Genomic DNA, 22,383 nt, shown 5'->3' on the forward strand with positions numbered 1-22,383 from the left:
ATATTTCACTGAATGACTGCACTACAAGTTGTTTATCAATTCTCCTATTAATGGACATATAGGCCATTTCCAACTTTTTGTTAGGAATTTGTATGTATCTCCTTGTATACTTATGAGGAAACTTCTCTATGACATATACATAGAAATGGAATTCCTGGGGGTGGGGTAGGACATGAGTTTCTTTAGTTTTTTTTTTTTTTTTTAAGATTTTATTTATTTATTTGACAGACAGAGATCACAAGTAGCCAGAGAGGCAGGCAGAGAGAGAGGGAGAAGCAGCCTCCCTGCTGAGCAGAGAGCCGGATGCGGGGCTCGATCCCAGGACACTAGGATCATGACCTGAGTGGAAGGCAGAGTAGCTTTAACCCACTGAGCCACCAAGGCGCCCTGAGCTTCTTCAGTTTTACTGGTTATTTCTAAATTGCTCTCAGTGGAAGGCTAGCTCAGTCTTTGTAAGTCTTAAAGTGTCTTTATTGTCTCCTGTCTCTTGGGTGCTAGTTTAGCTGGGGATAAATGTTAGGCACATAGTTACTGTTCCTCAGCACCTTGCAGAAATGATTGTGCTGTCTTCTGGAATAGATTTCTGTCAAAGAACTGCAGGACCTCCCCATTGTTTCTTTGTGGGCCATTTGGCATGTTTGAAGACTAGCTTGTTATCTTATTCCAAGATTCACAGTAATTTATGTTTGTGTGGATTTTTAAAATTTTTTCTGCTGGTCACTTGGAGTTCATTTTTAATCTAAGAACTCATGTCTTTAATTCAAGAACGTTTTCAGCAAATCTTTCTTCAAATAATTGCTCCTCTGATATTTCTTCTATTATTTTCTTCTAGAGCTTCTGTAAGTTAGGTGTCAATGCCTTCAAAGGTTCTTAATTGCAGTTTATGGATTTCATCTTTTTGGATTTTCTGTGCTGTCTCCAGAGGGAGTATCCTCCAGTCCAGAAATTTGCTCTTTGACAATGCCTAGTCTAGAGTTCATACCGCTTTTATTTTTGCCATTTCAAATTATTGTATTTTTAATTTCTAAGCTTTCTTTTGTGATTTTTCCCATAATTATTTCTTCTTATTCCATTTCTGGCTGTCTTTGTTTCAACATTTAGTGTACATTTCTATCGGAAAGGACACCTTCATTTATTTCTTCCAACATCTGAATGAATTATATTAATTTAAACATCTTTGTCAGGTTGTACTAGGCACTCGATTTCCTAACATGTTTTGGAATTTTTATTTTCAGGTTCCTTTTGAGTAGGAGGCTCTGTTTTGTTCTTTATCTTTCTCATTATTTCTCTGTCCCTTGGTACTGCTTCTAAACAGTCCTCTAAAACCAGATGCAGAAGCACATCTTGTAGTGATGCTTTGAAGTTAATGCTCCTTGGTGATGTTGACATACCACAGAACTAGTCACAGCAGCAGCAGGTATTGCTTCTTCATCCTCTATGGCCCTAATCTCTTTCTTGTTTCCTAGTCTTGACTTTTCTCTATGCTGCAAGCCAGGCACATGGTTGTCCCTGTGTTTGGGATTTATCGTTGTTTCTGGCTCTTGAGGATTAGTCTCATCTTTCTTTTCACTTTGGCTCTGTTTTCAATGTAAGGTGATGAACTCCTAATTTACTGAGACACAGTATAAAATATGGGTAATAAAATTGCCTTAGGACTATGGTTTGAATTTCAGCTCTGTTCCCTTTTAGCTGTGTGACTAGGAGCAAGTCACTTTGCCTCCCCTCCCCTTTTTGCCTGCTATAGCAAATTACCATGACCTTAGTGACGTAAAAAAAAAAAAAATGCATTGTTCTTTGGTCCTGAAGTTCGAAAGTCTGAAATGGATCTCACTGGGCTAAAATCTTGGTGTCTGCAGGCTGTCATCTTTTCTGGAACTCCAGGGGACAATTCACTCCCTCATCTTTTACACTTTCCTGAGACCACCAGCTCTCCTGGCTTGTGGCCCCTCCACCTTCAAGCTAGCAACACAGGGCTACTTGGGGTACCAATGGGTCCTTCTCATGTTGCTAACTTTCTGGTTCTCTCTTCTGATTCCCTCTTCTACTTTTTATCGTTATGTTGTACTCACCAGTATAAATAAGGATAATCTATTTTAGGTTCAGTGGATTAACACATTTACTCCATCTGTAACCTTAACTCCTTTTGCCGTGTGACCAAACATATTTATAGATTCTAGGGACTGGGATGTAGACATCATTGGAGGGCCATTATTCTGCCTACCATACCTGTCTATGACTCCGTTTCCATTCGTAAAATAGGGAGACTATAAGGTCTAAATGAGTTACAACAGCACCTGGCAGAGAAGTAGTCAATAAGTATTAGCTAATATCATTATGATTATTACCATCATTAACCTTAAATATTTTCTCCATCATGTCCACGAAGCAGGGTACTATTTGTTTGGAGAATCTGCAAGATCCTAGTCTGCACATTGTCAGGAGCACAGTTAGGTCCAATTTCTCAGAGCAGAAATGATTGGAATGAGCACAAGCAACTTCAGCCACAGTATCACATTATTCACCAGCATCAAGTGTCAGCCCATCTATCCATCTGCTCTATAAATTTGCCACTAAAAATGTTTATTGAACATCTATTTGGGGCCGAGTGCTGTACCAAGCTCTTCAGCTACAATAAGAAGCAGAAATTGATGGGGGAGGGGGTTGGCAGTGATGGTGGAAAAATGATTTAGTTTGCTAAAAAAAAAAAAAAGAATAAAGTGATCAAATAGGACAAGAATGGAAGTGAGAAGTGTATGTGTTCTCATCTCAGATTATACAATGGTAGCATTTCCTTCTCTTGAATAGCGTGATCAGTTAGTTACTGGACCTCCAGTACCTAGAACAGAAAAACTTACACAAATCACTTCGGAAAGTTAAAAACCCAGCTAAGAGAAAGCATAGGTTTTACTACCCCAAACCCAGCTCCTCAGAATGTGTAGGAAAATGATTATTTTACAAAAGAAAAAAAAATAGGAAAAGAATAGGTTGTATCACAAGAAGAGGGTAAATATTTGCAATTAATTCTAACAAGGTTTAAACAGTTAACAAGAACATTAACTCAAATCCTTGGCAAAAACTCCAGCTTGGAGTTGGAAATATTTCTTTGCTGTTTTGCTAGACCCTTTTAAGCAAAACTATAGCTTATGGTCCAAATCTGGCCTGCTGGCTGTTTTTGCAAATAAAGTTTTATTAGAACACAGCCACACCCATTCATTTACATACTGTGTATGAATATTTTTGTACTATGATACAACATTGAATAGTTGTAACAGATACTGCGGAGCTCTCAAAGCAGAAAATATTTGCTCTCTGGCCCTTTATAGAAAAGTTTGCCAGTCCTTATGCTAATTTTTGTGGGAGATCAGTATTGTGACTCTTTTCCAACTTGTACTGAAACATCAGCAGCAAAGCAGGAGGGAAACATGGTTTTTAGAGTTGGTGGAAAGTGATATATTGCAGAGGGAAATTTTCCTAATCTTAAGTAGGCTTCCAGACGCACAAGGCTTAGATGAGAATTCTGATATTTTTTCAGATGATTGCATGGCCAATGTTATGGTGGGTATAACTGCATGGATATAATTTTCCTCTTGTTTTCTCAGTTGGACAAGGAAACTGCCTCCAGGTCCAGAAAGTGAACATCGTCGTATTCATTTTGACTAAAAAGAGTGTGAGGTGTGCCTGTTGGCCTGGGCATCTAGGTTTTCATGGTGATTTGCTTGGATAAGGCACATAGCTTTCTGCAACTTCTTTTCCTCCTGTAAGAGAGGGATTTGGAAGAGCTGGTTCTCAGTTTCCTCTAGATCTAAAAAATTCTATGAACATCACAGATTATAATAAAAAAATTAGAAAGTCAAACTTTGGGGAGTCCTCTAGTGATTCCCTATTGCAAATGCACAGAAAAATGAAGCATGCCACAGCAAATCTGGGACAAAACCATCATGGGCTTGAAATGCACTATTTAGAGAATGGTTTTCTTTCTGCACAACTTGTTCCATGACATGAAATATGAAGTAAAATCCAATGACCCAAGGGGAAGCTGTGCATACATGTAAGTATGGTGTGTGTGTGTGTGTGTGTGTGTATGTTTGTTTGAATCCAGTGGTTTCAAAACTACTATTTATTTATTTTAAAGATTTTATTTATTTATTTGACAGACAGAGATCACAAGTAGGCAGAGAGGCAGGCAGAGGGTGGGGGGAAGCAGGTTTCCTGCTGAGCAGATAGCCCAATGTGGGGCTTGATCCCAGGACTCTGGGATCATGACCTGAGTTGAAGGTAGAGGTTTTAACCCACTGAGCCACCCAGGCACCCCTCAAAACTACTACTTAATTCTGCAGTTTGGCTGTTAATTGTAGTTACAGACCACAATTTTTCCTAAATCTTGGAAGACATGTTTTACCAGCAAGGCTGGCACGAATTTGTGATCTAAAAATTTCAGGTTTCCAAAATTCACTGTATATGACAAATTCATGAAATTCAGGAACCAGAGGGAGGAAGTTATGTGACAAGTGTCTGTGGCGAAGACCTGACCACATAGGTGTTCTGTTTACCTTAAAGCTCTCCTCTTCCTCCTGGTACACTGGACTCATGCTGGTTAGCGTTGCGATAAACTCCCCTGCCGTGAGCGGTTTGTAAGTTTGCTGCCGGATTCTGCGGTCTGTGAGCACGCCTTTAACCACCTCGACTACGTGTCCCTGGGTGAAACCATCAGTGATCTTTGCCAGGCAACTTATATTCAAGGCATTGGTAATGATGCCTCCGTTGCGTTGAATGATCTGTTTCCACAAAACTGTTCCAAGATGGTGGAAAAGACACAGAGAACAAGGGTCACCACAGGGAAAGCAATATTATCTCCTTCTTGGTACAAAGCTGCATGTCTTCAAGAAAGCAATGTGCAGGAGGAATACTCCATTTTAATTGTAATTCAAATGATCAGAAAGCCACAGAACTGAATACTTTTTTTCCCTCTGAATGATTTCAACCCTAAGACCTGCATATTGTTGGCCCTGAGGTCCTAGACCCACAAAACAAGAAAAAATGAAACCACATTCAATATAGTTTTAGTGTGGTATCTTCAAAGATGTTCAAAATCTTTCAAAATTGGAAATTCAGATAGGGTACATATGGGATCTCTGCAAAGTTCTCAAATACTCTGCAAAATTATATTTTGCAAAGTATTTTTGAGTAGGAGTTTGACTTATTTTTTTACTTATAGAGATTTTGTGCATTATTTTTATATGTGGGATTGGAATTCAGATTCTAATTTCCATTCATCATCAGTGGGCTCAGTTCCCTTCAGGTGCAATTTGACGCTTATTCTCCCCTTGTCCCCCCAATAATTGTAAATAGGCAGTGGTTTACTGAAATCCCATGGGTGGGTGCTCAGTGGTTCTCCGGGTTAGTGGGACCTGAGGTGACAGAGATATTTCTCTTAGAACACAGGGATGTTGTGAAAATGAATTACGGAATTACTGAACTTAAGAGAGAGAATGGACTCTCACACAGCATTTGCAATAATACTATACTCAGGGAATTGCAGGCATTCCACAGAGACGGAAGTACGTGAGAGAGTCACAGTGGCTTGTTTCATTGTATCTAGACAGTAAGAAAGGTGAGACTTTGCCAAGGCCACCTGTCTCCTAGCTGTTCTCAATGCTGGAGTGCCGGGAGGATCTGGTCAAATGTTTCTCAAGCATTTTGACCTTCTTCGAGGGATATTTGGAACAGTTTTTTTTTTTTTTTAATGACCATTACTATATAATCTGGCACTGTTGGATCTGTTAAATGACTAGCTCATCCAAATACATTGATCCACAAATACTTGATAAAATGAAAAGGAATAGGATGACCTCCATGTATCTATGAGCCACATCACAGAGTGAGATTTTGGGTCATGAGTCATTTTAACAATCCACCTCCACCAGAGTGATGGGGGTGGTGGTCCTTGGCCTTGTGGTGAGCTGAGTTGCTGGCAGGCATATTACCCTGGGCCATATTGTGTCTATGTGTAAGGTTATGTATCAAGGGCCACGTGGGCCACCAAATGGACCTAAAGCAACATCTAACCTCCCACATCTACTCTGCTACTTTCTTAATGGGTATGTTTGACCTTGAATTCATCTCAGGGTTACCTATAAAATGCGAGTAGAAAGATCTGCTCCTCAGGCTGCTGTGACAAATACATACAAGAATGTAGAGAAAGGGGTTGGAAGAGCACTGATCTAGCATATGGCGGACAGTTTACTTTCTTGTAGCTGTGTCACTGTTGTTCTTGTAATTATCATTAGTAATTCCATTTTGTATCAAAGTTTCCCAATTCTCATTAAAGCATAAATACAGAACATGTCTAAGAATATATCTGTACAACCTGGACATAACTGAGGTCGAATTAGAAATTAGAAAATATAACCCACGGGAAAAATAAGAACAATGACCAGGCAGTGTTATCCCTTGGGATCTAATGTGCCCCAGCCCAGATTTATAACCCTGAAAAACAGTATGTCCAGGTCTGCATGGTGACTCTGGAACCTGAGAAGGGAGCTTGCTTAATGCTGAAGAACAGGGCACAGTTCCCCCAGCTGAGGATCCAATTGTTTTCCCAGGCTGGGAACTCAGAGAGCTTCTGACCTGGGCATCCAGGCAAACTTCTTCCCAATGGTGTGGACGTGAACCAGTGGGTAAGCAAACAGGGAGGGCGAGGGCTCCCAGAAACCAATGCCCAGCTCCCATCCCTGCCTCTCTGCTAAACTGCAGCAGTCACAGCCACCCAGCCTCCCAACACAAGAGGTCTCTCTGTAAGTAAAGATTCTTTAGAAACAGAGCAAAAAACTATAATTACTCTGGTTTAGCAAGTATGTGGGAACACACTGTTGATTCTTTAAAATGTATGGTACTTGATGCTTAAGTAGAGTTTTGGCCAAGGGTCCTCATAATACACACATCATTGATTTCCCCCCAAAGCTCACCGTTTGTTAATGGAGGCGCAGTAAGGGAAAATGTGGAGGTGGCCACAGCTACAGCGGGGCTTGGCCACTTGCCCACAGTCTCCTCAAGATCCAGAGAATGAGGAAGAGAATCACTTTGACTTCTCGTATTTGATGAACTAGACTTCCTTTAAAAGAACAGCCTCTACTGCTTCTACAAATCCACCTGCGGTGGGGTTAGGATGGGGGTCAGGAGCAGAGTGAGTCAAAGCCTGGGGTGGGGGCCGTGGATGTGGGAAGCCCACAGTGAGCTCTGGAGCATAACCTGCCCAGTCTTTGGCCCAGCAGTGCAGGTGGAGAGGACGAGAGCACAACAGAATAGGGGCTGGCTCTGGGTGTGTTGGGGAGGCCGGGATCCGTGAATGGAGTGTGGTGAAGGGAGCTGAGGGGCTCTCCAGACCTAGTGCACAGACTCCTCACTTCTTCAGACTAATCTGCATTCTCTTTCCCTTCTTTAGACTGAAAAGAACCTGGTCTTTGAATCTCCTTTCCTGCTTTTGATGTTCCAAATGGATTTTGTCCTTGCTCCCAACTGTGTTCTTGAGATGATGTAGTATCTTAAAATTCATTTGTTATTTGTGGTTTTACAAAAGCCCAGGAAGTGACAACAGGAGTTGGATGAGCTTCTGGCCTCTGGAGACCAGAATTCTAGAAAAATCGGAAGATGTGGACTGAACTCATCCGACCAGACACTGGGTCTGGGGTGGAGGTCTATGATAAATTGGGTTATTAGTGAAACAGACCCCCAGGAAGAGAGGCGAGAGCAGGAAGCATTAGGAATGTGGGGATAGGAGGCGCAGAGGGACTTCTGGGGACTAGACGAGGCATTAATCAACCTTGCGGGTGGATTTTCTTTGCAGACATTTTAGAAGGAAACAGCTTGATTTGGGGAAAGAAGGTAGATACTGAATTCTATTTGGTAAACCTTAAGGATTGTGCTTCCTCAGGCTGACCCACCCTTTCCTTCCCAGCTGTTACTCCCCCACCCTGCCTGGAGGGATTTGACACGAGGGAAGGTGAACGTTCCACAACACCTCCCTCACTCTGCGGCTGGTAGATAGATGGCCAGGTAGAGGCCCAGGTTATGGATTTGCAGCCCATGCTTTATGGGCTGGAAGAGACCATTTTTGATCACTGCAAAGACAGGAACAGTCTTTCTTTAAGACGGATGTCCCAGCCACCGTGGCTATGAAAACTTCAAGGTCACTGGAGGAAATGCTGGACAGCATTGTGATGTCAGCAAGAATGGCGACCTGAACAAATCAGCCACCACGGAAGACATATGTGAGAAGAATGTGGTGTAGTGGACAGAGCCTTGGGCCCAAGCAAACCCCTGCCTGCAGGTTTATCATCTGCCCACGGGTGAGGGGATGCTTTCTCCTTCCTCGCGTGTGATGCTGCCACAGGGAGATTCAGGTTGGAATCTGTAATATGATCTGTGTCCTTACAGATGCCTGTCATTTTAGCAAAACAACACAACTGTCCTTGTTATACATCAACAGCTTCATTTTTAAAGGGCCTGTGGTTTTGTCAAATAATAGAAACTATTCAATCCAAAGTCAAGAATAATGCTCTGTTCCCCTCAAATTAATAACACCAGAACTTATTCCTTTAAGAGAGCTCAAAATACATATCTACCACAAAAAACCCCAAACAAAATCAAACCCTGGGATTGTGAGAGGAAATCTACCAACAGAAATGAGAGAGAGAAAGCCAGGAGAGGGGAATGTTCTGTGTGGACTCCAGGAGGAGGGGGAGATGGCTGGCATCCACTGAGCTCCGTGCTGAGCCTTTCCTTGGTGGGACTGCACAGCCCTGCTGCCTTGAACTCCAGTGAAGCCATGGGAGTCATTCTGGCCAAGGCAACAGGAGTGAAACAACAGTTGGCCCTTCTGGGTCTTGCCCCTGAAATCTCCTGTGAGGCAGATACTCTCTACTGTCTTCTCTCTTTTCCTTTGATGCTGGCTGATTACAAAGGACCCAGTGGATGTCCCAGAGGCTCCAGGGGATGAAGAAGCCACTAAAATGAAGGAGGAATAATTGAGAACGACGTCCTCCCGTACTTTGTGTATGACATGGATTTGTGAAGCCAAGATCACAGCTTATCAAGAAAAAAAGGAGCTTGCACAGTACATGGAGTGGCTGGTGGTTCTCTAGCAGATAACATGGGGCAGGAGCTTAAGATGAAGCAGAAAGGGTTTTGGGGGTGCTGTTGTGACTAGAGAAGGCTGCCTAGAAACCGAGTCTGACCTGGTCATTTTCATTATCTTATTCATGTTAACTGCTACCATAGGCTGTCTCACCTCCACCCCTACTCCACTGGGGGCACCTTCCTGTCCATACCACACTGCTGCCCCCACCGCTGCCCGTGCGACCACCTTCCTGTTCCCTGGCACCAGGCTGCCACCACCATCACTGCCCTTTGCCACACTGAATCCACCATCACCGTCTCTATACCAAATCTGCCATCACCACCACAAGAGGTAAAGATGACCCCTCCCTGAGCTGCCCTGTAGTATTCAGACCCTTGTTTGGTCCACTGCCCTTGAATCTGGGCTGGCCTGGGACTTGCTCTTGACCTGTGGAGTTTGGTGAAAGGGACTTTGTGTGATGTCTGAGGCTGGGTCACAAGAATCTCTCCAGCTTCTGCCTGAACCTTTTGAAACGTTTGCTCTCAGGATGCTCTCTTGTGAGACCCAATCGCTGTGTAGGACAAAGCCACGTGGAAAGGCCAGGTGTAGGTTGTCTGGCTGGCAGTCCCAGCTGAGCATCTAGCATCAACTCCAGTCGTGGGCGTGAACAACCACGTATGTCCGGCCCTGTCGAGTCTTCAGATGAAGTCCAAACAGACCCCCGATAGCAACATCCTGAGGAACTTGAAGGAGAACTTGCCAGTTGAACCCGTGAACCCTCTGAACCATGGGATGGAATAATCAGTTGTTTGAAGCCACTGGGGTGGTTTGCTCAACAGACACAGGTAATAGAAACCACGCCTGCACCACCATGGCCACTCATGTCCCGGTCACACTCTCCTTCTCCATAACCATGGCTGCCATCTTGGCTTCTTCCCTGGGCGGCACCCTAGGGCTCCCCAGGGGGCTGGTATGGTGCTGAGTGTCCTGCTGCCAACCTCACATAAGGGTTATGACATCCCTGGGGACTAAAGGGTCCTCTGTACGGAGCAAACAGTGGAGGCTCAGAAGGTCCACTGAGCTGTCCATGTCGTCCAGCTCCCCCAGGCAGAACCTGGATTCAGAATTATGTCTCCTTAGGGCTCGTACTTTGTGGCTCTCTACGGTTTCATTGCACCACCTCCAAAATCACCTTTTTAGCGTCAGTTCCACTTAAAAATACATTTCAAAAGAAGGAGATTTTGAATTTGTCTGTTCAAGGGGCAAAAACTCCAGAGGCGCGCTGCTACTGTTCATGGTTATTTTAAGTAAGTCGACGCGCTCCTGGACAAATACTTGGAGACTGGGAAACTAAGACAAATCATCCTGCGGAAAGAGGGGTGCTCTCTGAGGGAGACGCCGACACTGTGGGTCCAAGGCAACTCACCCTAATCCACCTGTCGCAAGAAAATCAGCACCCACAACAACTCTCGTCACCTCCAGGGCCCCAAATAATAATCCCGTCCAGTTTCCTTCTGTCCTGGGTAACAAGAACGATGTGACAACAGGACAGACAGACGCTCTTTGCTCTCACGACCTGGTCGTTCGTATTTATGGCCCAGGTTCTGCCCCTGTTCGGGAACCTCCTCCAGCACATGGGCTCTTCCTCCACCACTGTTCAGTCAGGGCTGGGTTCCCGGGGTTCCCGCGCTGGCGCCACACGCCTGACACCACCCGGCCCACCCTTTGCCACCCCACACAGGAAGGGGCTGGGGTACTTGCCGAATCTTGAAGCATAATCTGGTCTGGGAACCAAAATAATTTTTTGGTAAACTTTGCAAAAAGATTGAAGTTCAGCATCGAAAGGGCGCTGTGTTGTCCCCACAATCAGAATCCTGTCGTCCGGTTTCAGGAGTCTCAGGATTTTTGGAAGCTGTTTTTTGAGGCGTTTAGGTTCCATCTGGGAGAAAGAGGGAGAAGGGGAACATGAGCTCACATGCAGAAAAAAGAATTCAGGACAGAAGAATACTTACTCTCAGAATGCCCTGGGGCACGCATTTGTCTGCGTGAACCTCAAAGGCTGGACAGACACGATTCTCAGAGTTCATCCTGGTCTGGGTGGTTCGAATTGCAGTCTCATCCTTTCCTCTACCTCCAGCATTCAGATTTGGAAAAGGGGAAGGAAGGAGGAAGCACCTGACTGATCTTTCTAGCACCTTCGCCCTCAGAATGGGAAGCAGGGCAGGTTTCCCAGTGGAAGGAAGCTGGCTGGAGCGAGGGGCTCAGCCGTGGTGATCCGCGTTCCTCTGAACCATTCTGAGGGTGACCCCAAACCTGCCTTTGCTGCTAGCCCTGACTGCGAGCCTCTGAAGGTCTGGATCTCCTGTCTGGAAAGTACCTGCTTACAAAAGAATGTAACGCTTCTGTCTCTGAAGCAGTTTGGAAAGAGTTTGAACCTGTATTATTTTAGTAAAGTCTCAACACTAACGCAAGATGCGAGGGACCCCAGGGAGGATGACTTCCAGCCCATGGGGGTCAGATTTGGCCACGTTGCCATGGCGATGCACCAGCTTTCAATTAGCCTCCACTGGCACAGCTGCATGAGGAGGAAGCGTGGGGAGGAGGAGGACGGTTGGGGTGATGGAAAGAACCTCTGCAGAGGAGCCTCGAGCGGGCTCGGCTGTTTTTGGTCCTACTTGGCCCCGGGGGATTGAGCCAATTAGAATCTGAGTGTTGAGCAGGAGTGACAGAAGCCAGTGCATGGCTTTCCCAGAGCAGAGCAGGCCTGATCTTGCTGTGACCACCCTGCAGGGACTGGTCCCTGTTGCGCAGTCTGGTTGTCCCTGTGTGTCCCTGCACAGCCCAGCCCAGGGACAGCCCTGCAGGCAGGAAGGGCCTGTGACCCTGGGGGGAGAGCGGGTGTTTGATAAGCCCTGTGCTCAGGAATAACAGTGAATGGCAGTGTATTGGGGCCATAGCTGGTGGGGGCAGTGACAGTGCTGGGGACAGTTTGCAGGGCCCCTGGGACAGGGATGCTCACTCGATGTGATACCCTGTTCCATGGGAGGCCCTGAGCAGAGCTGGGAGTCACAGCTGGGCCCACCAACTGTCCTGAACAGTTGGTGGGGGAGGGGGGAGTCAGGTGTGACTGAGCACCCTGGAGGGCAGGGGCACCCCAGGGGAGCTGCACAGCCCTGGGGTGACTGTTCTGCATCATGAGGCTGTTGGCTGTGCCTGCTCGAAGTGGTGGTTGGCATTCTTCTTTTTCCTTCCTTTTGACCAATGAGAAGGCCCCATTCCACGTCTGGATTGACAAGGTACAGGAGGGAGGCCAGGTGGGAAAGAACAGGCGCCTGGAGGCCGCAGGGATGTTAGGAGGACAGCCTAATGGGAAGCTGCAGAAACATGGGGAGGTCTGGCCCCAGCAAGGCACAAGGCCGGGGACTTCTGTTTCTGTCCAAGGCAAGGCAGGAAGCTGGACCTCTCCGATGTCGACCACGCACTTGCCACTTCTTATGTCCAGGCTGTTTATACTTCTTCCAGCTGAATAATCCTAGTAAGTAGGAGGTGGCGAGGGCCTACTGGGTTCCAGGTACTTCTCTCTCCACAACATGGACTTCCCACTGAGTCCTCAGGAACTCCCCCAGAGGGAACAGTCCTCCCCTCACTCAGACATGAAAACCTTGGGCCCAGAGAGGCTGAGTGATGTCTCCAGTCCCAGAGTAGATGAGCAAGATGACTCCCAGACTCACGCTCCTCCCTCTGCTCTGCTGGGGTCCCCTCCATCCCAGAGGGGATTGCCAGGGGCTTGAGTGTTCCCCCCTCCTTACCCCCATTCCTCTTCCTGGGTAAGGAGAACTAAAGTATGTGTTTATTATTATTGTATTGTGTTATGTCATATTTTATTATTAGATATATATTATTATGATGTATCCATATCAGCTTTATTGAGGTAGAATTCACATACTGTATGATTCATCTATTTAAACTGTATAGTTGAGTGGTTTTTTAGTATATTCACAGAGTTGTGCAAACGTTGCCATAGTCCATGTTAGAACATTTTCATCATTCCCAAAAGACCGCCCTGTAGCAGTCACTGAATGCTCCCACCCTAACCCCTTCCTCCAGACTGAGGCAGCCAGTTATCCACTCTGTGTCTCTACAGATTTGTATATTCTGGATATTTCAGAGAAATGAGATCATCCGGTATATGGTGTGCATGCGTGTCTGTGGCTTCCTTCACTTTGTATAGTATCTTCGGGATTTGCCCATATTGTGGCAGCATTCATACTTGCAGCATTCATTACTTGCCGCGGGACAGCCATTGTCCAGATAGGCCATATTTTATGCATCCCACCATCAGTTGATGGGTGTCTGGGTTGTTTCTACCTTTGGGCTCTTGTTAATCATGCTGCTATGAACATTTTACTTGGGCTCACACACACAGGAATTGAGTTGCTAGATCATATAGCTATTTTATGTTTAACCTTTTGAGGAAATGTCAGACTTCTTTCCTAAGTGGCTGAGGTTTACATCTCCCTACATCCTATGAACACTTGTTATTATGTGTTCTTCTGTTTTCTTTCTTTCCCCTTTTTAAAAACATTTAAATACCCTTACAGATGTAAAGGGGTATCTCATTGGGATTTCAATTTGTGTCTTTCTGATGGCTGATGACATTGAGCATCTTTTCATGTGTTTATCAGCCATTTCTTGACTTCTTCAACTCCTTTGTCCACTTTTTAAAAAATCAGGTCATTTGTCTTTTTATTATTGAGTTGTAAGAGTTCTTTATATGTTCTAGACACAAGTCCCTTGTCAGATCAATGATTTTCAAGTACTTTCTTCCATGCTGTGGGTCGCCTTTCCACTTTCTTGATGATGTCCTTTACAGCAAAAAAAGTTTTTAGCTTTGATGAGATGTAACTTATTTTTTCTTTTGTTGTTCATATTTTCAGTGTTATATCTAAGGTATCATTGCTTTAAGGTCACAGAGATTTATGCTTCTATATTCTTCTACAGGTTTTAAAGTTTTAGCTCTTCCTTGTAGGTCTTCGATGCATTAGGGTTTGATTTTTGAATACTGTGTGAGGTAGGGATCCAACTTTATCCTTTTGCACATGGCTATGGAATTGTCCCAGCACCATTTATTGAAAAACTATACTCCCTCCATTGAATTGTCTTGGCACCTTGTTCAAAAAGTCAATTGATTGTAAATGTAAGGGTTTATTTTTGGACTCTGAATTCTATCCTGCTGATCTATATGTCTCTTCTAATGCCAGCACCACACTGTCCTGCTTGGTACAACTTTGTGGTAAGTTTTGACACTGGGAAGTGTCAGCACCCGAACTCTGTTCTTCTTCTTCAAGATTGTTTTGGCTTTTGAAGGTCCCTTGAATTTCCGTATGGATTTTAGGATCAGCTTGTCAATTTCTTCCAGTAAGTCAGATGGCACTGTGATGGGAATTGCATTGAATCTGCAAGTCAGTTTGGGAATTCTTGCTGTCTTAACAATATTAAGGTTTTCAGTCCATGAACTTGATATATCTTTCCATTTATCTAGCTCTTCCTTAACTTTTTCAACGTTTTTGTAGTTTTCAGGGCTGAAATCTTGTACTTCCTTTGTTAAATTTATTCCTAATATTTTATTCTTTGATGTTATTATAAATGATTTCTTAATTTTAATTTTTGATTTTTCATTGCACATGTATAGAAATAAGTTGTTTTTTGTGTATGTATCTTGTGTCTTGCAAACTTGCTGAACTTGTTTATTAGTCCTAATGGTTTTTTAGGGGATTCCTTAGTATTTTCTACATATAAGATCATGCCATCTATAAATAGAGATAGTTTTACCTCTTCTTTTCTAATGTGAATACCTTTTATTTCATTTTTTCCCCCTAATTGCCCAGGTGAGACCCTCCAATATAATACTGGGGAGAAAAGGTGATGTTAAGGGAAAAGCATACAGTCTTTTGCCATTAAATATGATGTTAGCTGTGGATTTTTTGTAGTTGCCCTTTATCGGGTGGAGGAAGTTCTTTTTTTTTTTTTTTCCTTATGTCATTGATTTTCTATTATGAAGGGTTGCTGGATTTTGTCAAGTGCTTTTTCTGCATGTACTGAGATGATATGGTTTTTGTCTTTTCTTCCAATGATATAATAGTATATTACATTAATTGATTTTTGAATGTTAAACCTAGGGTAAATCCCACTTGGTCATGGTGTATAATCCTTTTTTTATGTTGTTGGATTCAGTTTAGAGAAGATTTTTTATAATGTAAAACAGCAGAGAAAGAGATGGAATTTTTACAGCAAAATAAATCCTGGAAGCTGGGCCTGAGGCCAGACCACCAGGCATCTTCCTATCATCTCCACCTGCACCCACAGGAATCCAGAGCCTGCTCCAGCCCCATGAGGAGGAAGCAATGGCCCTGCATGATTCTACCCAGGAGAACAGAAGAGCTTAAAAGGGGAAAGCACAGGAGAGGGATGATGGAATGAGACTTCCTGGAATCCTGGAAATGGACAGCTCTCACAATGAGAATCAGGATCTGCTCATGAAGGGGCTGCTCCTTAATACCCACCCCAGGTCTCTGCAGAAATCTGCCGTTGCTCAGACCCAGCCTCTGGGCTGTCCTGGGACAGGGAGGGGTGTTTGCTGGGGCTTAACTTTGATACTGAACTTAACCTGGGGGCCAGGCTATGTGCAAACTCCCTCCCCTCTCCACCAAAAACAAACAAACAAACACCCAAGGAAGAAACTCCATAATAACAGGCAGATGATATGGCAAATAGTTAAATGCACAGCTTTTGATTCAGACATATTTGATCACAGTCTTGGCTCTGCTTTTAACAGCTGTGTGACCTTGAGCAGATGACTCAACTTCTCTGAGCCTTAGTCCCTAAATCTGAGAAATGGGGTAATCACAGAGCCCAACTTATAGGGATATTGTGAGGATTGCATGGCCTAATGTGTCTATCTGAAGAAGTGCTTATTAAGGGATAATTGTGTCTTATTCTGAAATACACGTGTGGGTGGAACCAATGCCAAGTCTTCTCTACTGGAAAGCAAGGTGTTTAAAGGACAGAGACAGAAAAACTGGAGGCTTTGCAATTTGGAGGAAACTAGCAATTTGCCAACAGAGCGCACAATGACTGTGTAAAAAGTTCCCATCAGTTTCCGTTATATTAAATGATAATTTTTCATCTACTTAGTTCTGAGAAACTGCCTTTGGGACCCATATTGCTGAAGAAAGCCCTCTGCTGAGATTCTGGAAGAAGAGACCTCATGAGAATATCTATACCTGTGCCAGGAAATAATCCACTGCACTTCTATGAGGCTCGGCGAGTTTGGTGATATTCAGGGTTCATTTTACCAGAGCGAATCCAAAGCCCTCTTATGAAGCATGGTTATTTTAACCCACTGAGCCACCCAGGCGCCCCTGAAGCATGGTTGTTTTAAATAAAACCAACCTTTTGAAAATGCAAAAGCAGCAGCACTTTGGGGAGTGGGTCATGAGGGAGGAGGGTTTGGGCAGGCTTTGTAGACTCCATGCGAGGTTTCCCATGGATGCTTGGACCTGAGCCTCGGGGGAGAGCACTGGGCTGGGATGGGGTGGGGCTGTCATTGGTTTGGGGGTGATTTTTCAAGCCATGAGATGGTGCCCAAGAAAGGCAAGGTGAGAGAAATAGGCCAGGGGCCTGGGATGGAAACTCGAGGAGACAGAAGACACGGAAGGAGGAGACACAGAAAAAAGTGTTGGTGGGGTATCAGGAGGCCAGGGCTGTGGAAGTTAAGGGAAGACAGAGTTTTACAAAATGGTGAAATTCAACCACCTCGAACATGGCATAAAGAGCAATGGAACCGAAGTGTTTGTTGGCAAAATGGATGTCAAAGAAAAACTTTCTGAGAGCAGTTTCTATGGAGTTGGAAAGCAAAAAACAGACAGTGGTGGATTGAGGAGTGAGTGGGGACGATGAGAACAGACTGGTCTTTTAAGAAGCTTGATGGAGAATAAAGCAGGTGGCAGGGGTGACTGGGATGTGCCAGGTGCACATGGCAGCTGCCCAAAGGCTGGTGGAAGGAGGACAGACCCCAGGGCCCCAGTGAAGCTGGAGACTGCACTTCGTGTGGTGAGAGACTTGCTTGTGTGGTCTGAGCCCATCCCCAGCAGCCTGGTTGCCATGGTGATGGTGGGGCCGGCTGCCTGTTCCAAGGCAGATGATCTTGTTCCATGCACATCCGGAAATGGCAGGGACCCCTGAACTTCATTAGCCTGTTTCCGATAACAAATGTTGATCCTGGGCTGCAGCAAGAGTGACACCCTTGCTGACAGAGCGGTGTAGTCCCATTAGGAGGGGGTGAAAATGAAAGGCGAGTCCATTCAATCAGCACTCCCCTGCACCCGGGCCACCCCCGTTCCAGTTCAGAGGCCTGTCCATTAGGCACGAGACCCTGGCGCCTATCCATCACGCCAGCCAACGTCCCCACAGTCACCTGGCAACATCCACGGCCACAGCCTCTATGTCCGGTCCTGCCAGCCCCCGCATGGCCACATTCCCATGGGCAGTTTCAAATTATTGCTTAACATCCACACGGCAATTTCCATTTGCCGTTCTGTAGTCAGCTCCCCAAAACCCCACTGCAGCCGGCTCCAACAAAGCACGAGCTTCCCTCTCGGAGGCCTACCGTGATGTCGGGAGGGCTCCTGCTAGATGGGGGACGAAGGGTAATGGTGCGGAACATGCAGCTGCAGCCTGTCTGGTCTCATTCTTTACTGCCTTCCCCTCGTCTGCAAACAACTGCCTGGCAGTGTGAGAGGCACCCAGTGAAGAGGAGGGCTCTGCTCCCAGGAGGAGGAGAAGAGAAGGGGGCTGCTCGTGGTGGGGAGGGAGGGGCATGCTGGGAGCTCAGACATTCCCGAAAGTCTAGAGGTGAAGGACTTTCTGGGCTGTTGAGGACAACGGGGGAAGACGAGGGTGTGGGCAGGACTGCTGGAATTCTGGAGCAGGGCACCTTGTCTCTAAGACCAGAGGACCCCACAGGCAGTTTGCAGGCTGTGGTCTGGAGTGGCCTGTGGGCTGGGGAGATGTGGAGGATGGACCTGGGTGTCCACATGGTAGGTGGAAGCACGAGGGAGGGGAGAATGCCTGGCACTCAGTGGCATCCCAGCTGGGAGCACTGTCCAGATGGGGAGAAAGGCCTGGCCTTTGCGTTCAGACAAATGTGTTTCTGGGTGCCAGCACTATCCCCAACCTGCTGTGGCTCCGTTGGAGACTTTGTCATCTAATGCAAAACAGGAGAAGACCGCTTCCTTCCCAGAGTTGCTGGAAGCCTCCCTGACATAGGAGTTGTGCCCCTGGGAACCTCTTCTTCTTGTTCACAGCTGTCCTAGGTGTTGGGCCTGCGGTCCCTGCCCCAGAGAGCTCAGCTTCCCAGCCTGAGCCAGGCTCAGTAGCCATCGTGCCCAGGCTGGACTTCTTCCTTGCCTTGTTGCTCATGACGTGGTGCTCCTCATACATTTCATGACCTTGGGAGACTTAATCTAAATGTTGAGGCATCAAGGGGGCAGTGAGTCACTGTGGAGAGTGAGACTTTTTTTTCAAGGGGAGATTCTGGAATCCTTCTGATCCAGGTGGCAGTCTCGAGGGGGCTATCTATTGTAGTTGTTGGTGGTGGGCTTGGCAGCCTCCTGATTTCTTTGCAGGTGGACTTCCTTCTCTGTGCCTCAGTGTCTTTGGGATCATGGAGCCTTTGGGACAGAGGATGGACCATGGCAGAAGGAAGGCTTTCCTTCCTTCTTTGTAGGCTTGTAGGCTTTGCCCAGGGGTAGTCAAGTGAGCAATGAGAAGCTGGTTGTGATGTCTCCTGGGTTCCTGTCACCTATGGATGCCCTTGGCTTTTGGTGGCCAGCTTCAGAAGGCAGGTGGACAATGCTCCAGCAGCTCCAGCCCTGTTGGCTGGGGGACTTGGTAAGAGCCTAAGTCAGAGGCTGGGTGTGAGGACAGAGACCTGATGTGGCCCGGGCCTGGCCCCAGCTCTCTAGAAAGGAAGCAGGGGCAGCCTGAGGGGCAGGCCCAAGACTTGGGGGTGAGTGGGGACACCTGTTCCCATGTACAGCTGGAGGACGCACACAGCGATCCCCACCCCATCACCCCCGATGCCATGCTCTCCTGCCAGATGGGGTGTTCATGCCTCCTACAGCCCCGTCTGTACCTGGGATGGCTCAGGACATTTGGGAATCCAAGGACCACTTCGGTTTGTTGCCCCTCAGGTGTTCTGGGAATTACCTAGGGATGTGAGTCATGCCCTTCAGCACCGTTAATTCCCTTGAGGGATGGCAGACGGTTGCAATGCAGAGCTGGAGAGAATAAAGGTCTGACTGGTCCCCTGCAAAGACTCTGCCACCAAAGGCCTTCATTTCTTACCCGAATAACACTAGCTTGTGGCTATGTTTGTGGGAATCGGAGCCTGGGCTGAGTCTCTTGGGATCAGCAACAGTGGGGCCGGTTTAGGCGGGAGGCCTGGAGACATCCTGCTTGTCTCTCCTTTGCAGGCCGCCTGCCCTGCACCAGGGCTCCCTCTGTGGGAGATGTCTGCCGACCCTGAGGCATTGCATTTCCCACCATCAGCCCCTCCCCCAGGGCTCCTCTGGCTCTCTTACGAACGAGCATTTTGGATTCATCTTGTTCCCCAGACTCCGGGGTGCAGATGAGCAGCCAGAGCCTGTGGGCAGGCATGGCAGAGAATGGGGGGGGGGTGGGCTGAGCTGGAGGCTGTGCTCTCTGGAAACCTTTAAGGAAGGATGCTCAGAGAGGTTTAGTTACTCGCTCAGACACACAGCCAGCTCAGGTGAACAGCACAGTGAGCCCCGAAACCACGTCTCCTACTCCCCAGGCAAGGTTTCTGATGATGTTGGGTGTGGGGCACCTTGGATTACACATGCCTGGAGGTCTCTTTGTCTCTTTAGGTTTCTGATCGGGCTCATAGTAACGCTCGACTTCACGTGTTCCTTTGGGGTTGGAGGGGGAGGGACTTTCGTCAATGTAGCAACTTGGCCAGCAGAGGGAGTGAAATCTCAGATTCCCGGATTTAATAATGAATGAGTCCTCTTAAGAGTTTCTGAAATGACAGGGCAATCAAGGCTCATTTGGGGGAAGAAAAGATGGAGCTTTCATTCTTTATCCAAATCATCTCTACCTGCTAAAAATGATGTATAATACATAAGGATCGAAAGTGATTAAAAGCCTTATGAATTTAATCAGAAATTCACAGTTAACCACTATTTGCTTTGGTGCAAATTGATGTGGAATAACAATCATGTGTATCTGCAAATTTTTTTTAACTTGTGGGAAATTTGCTGGTGATTTGTGGGGGGAAGTTCGGGGGAGGGGGGCCTTCTAAAGGAGAGAAACGAAGGAAGGAAGCAGTTGAGAGGGCGCTCCCCGGGGGCCCCAAACGCCGGCACTTAGCAGTTCTGTCGAAGGTCTTTGTTCGTAAATTTCAAGCCTTTGCTATTTATTATTATGAACAATAGGAAATCCTAATAATATCTCCTATGTGTACCACTTGCTTTAACCAAGGAAAATTCTCTGAATTGTTTCTTACCTCTGAGTCACATGTTTGGGTCCAAAGCTCCTCCTCCCCCTTCCTTCCATACTTTCCTTCGTTTTTTCCCCTAATTATTCCCCATAAAATCAGACCACTGAAGGTTTTCAAATACAGACATGTAGAGGGCAGAGAAAGACGGCTGCCCCTTCATTCCCTTCCTCCCTTAAAGAAGACGTTCTTGAAAAGTGGAGACAGTCCCTGGTAAGGGTCTCCTGAGGGGAGGAGAAAGACAAGGCCGAATGGAGAAAGATCAAGAATCCCTCACCATCCTTTCTGCGCTGGGGACTTTCTTGTAGAAGGTTTTTTCTGTGTCTCCTATCCACACCACGGAGGGCTGGAGCTCTCGGGCCACCTGCAAGGAGAAGGAGAGCCTTGGCTGTAAATGCATTTCTCTCTTGGACCCTGACAGACAGTAGGACCCGATGGCTCCCCAAGATGGCTCTCGGGGGTAGGGGTGCCCAGAAGGGCTCCAGGGCAGGACCGCACCCCTCCTGCACAGCAGGATGGGGCACCACGTGCCGGCACCGTCCGTTCTTCCCTAGGACCTGGAACCTTGAATCGGTTCGGCTTGAAATCAACCAGTCGTGTTCTGCGGCAAACCGACGGGCATTTGGGCCTCGGGTTTAATGACCGCCTACTTGCTGCTCCCAGGTTCATTCAGGCTTGCTCATCATGAGAAAAGCTGTTTCAGCACAAGGGCCCCCATGATGCCATTTGTTCGCTGCTGCGCGGCAGTGCCTTTATGCCCGAGGTTTTGCCTGGAAGGTGGCTCTGAGCCCCTCCATGGCGGGCAGGGCTTCGCGCCAGCGCTGGGCCTTACTTACCGTGGGCCTGGGAATAATTGCCACTCACTGAACAATCTCTTCAAAGCGCCCCCATGATAGCAAAGTTTGGGTATTTTTGCAACAATCTGTGCTTTGTGCAAAACCGTGACCAGATAAAAGCTGTCTCCAGCCACGGCAAATAGAGCCTTATGTACTCCTATTTTTATGTATCTTAAAACATCATTAAGGCAGCTGGCGTGAGTGGTAACCAAGACGGGCATTTAGTAAATGATGGAAAAGTCACGAGGCACACGTGGCCACATCTGTTCCTGCAGCATCAGGAGCCACGGCGAGCAGATCATGCCCGCGTAAAGACAGGAGCGCATGGAACCCGATCCTGGTTGCCAGTATGAGTCCAGGGCCATGAGCCTTCACAGTCCCACGCTCACCAGCACTTTTGGACAGAAGCAGACTAGCCGACCCCTGTTTGGTAGGCCTTAATTTTTAGACACAGAGCCACAGAGTTTAAGAATCCAGAATTGCACATTGTAATCCCAGCTCCTGGGGGATGTGGTGGGTGAGTCAGTGAGCGGCCGTGGGCCTGGCCGGGGCCACACGTGTCACCCATGGCAGCACACGCACAGTTGGGGCCAGTGTTGATGCAGCATGGAGTCCACACCCTGGCCGCTAGATGACAACTCATTCACGCCATGGCCCTAGGAGGCAGGTGCCTCTCTGCTCATCCAGATTTTACAAATGGTGAAACTTAGCTGAAAGATGCAAGGGGAACTTGTCCAAGTTCACACAGCTGGAGAGTGGCAGAAGCAGGCTGCAGAGTTGGCTGGAAGCACGGCCATGTCCACGGGTTCCAGCCTGTACCCAAGCCAGACCCTGGGGCCCCCTTCCCAGCTGTC

At 46.7% G+C, this 22,383-nt stretch overlaps 1 protein-coding gene across 3 annotated transcripts in view; it reads right to left on the reverse strand.

The window, feature by feature from the left end:
• Positions 1 to 22,383, reverse strand: part of IQCA1 (IQ motif containing with AAA domain 1) — a 146,538-nt gene that overhangs the window by 1,390 nt on the left and 122,765 nt on the right. For all 3 annotated transcript variants that reach the window (XM_032857562.1, XM_032857563.1, XM_032857561.1), the window contains 3 exons: positions 20,971 to 21,057; positions 10,877 to 11,054; positions 4,551 to 4,789 (listed from right to left, as the gene is read on the reverse strand). In XM_032857562.1, the coding sequence (XP_032713453.1) occupies positions 4,551 to 4,789; positions 10,877 to 11,054; positions 20,971 to 21,057 (504 nt within the window). The remainder of the gene's footprint in view (positions 1 to 4,550; positions 4,790 to 10,876; positions 11,055 to 20,970; positions 21,058 to 22,383) is intronic.

Source organism: Lontra canadensis, unplaced genomic scaffold, assembly GCF_010015895.1.
Source record: "Lontra canadensis isolate GAN:19392208 unplaced genomic scaffold, GSC_riverotter_1.0 scaffold13, whole genome shotgun sequence".
In the NCBI taxonomy this organism is placed as follows: Eukaryota; Metazoa; Chordata; class Mammalia; order Carnivora; family Mustelidae; genus Lontra; species Lontra canadensis.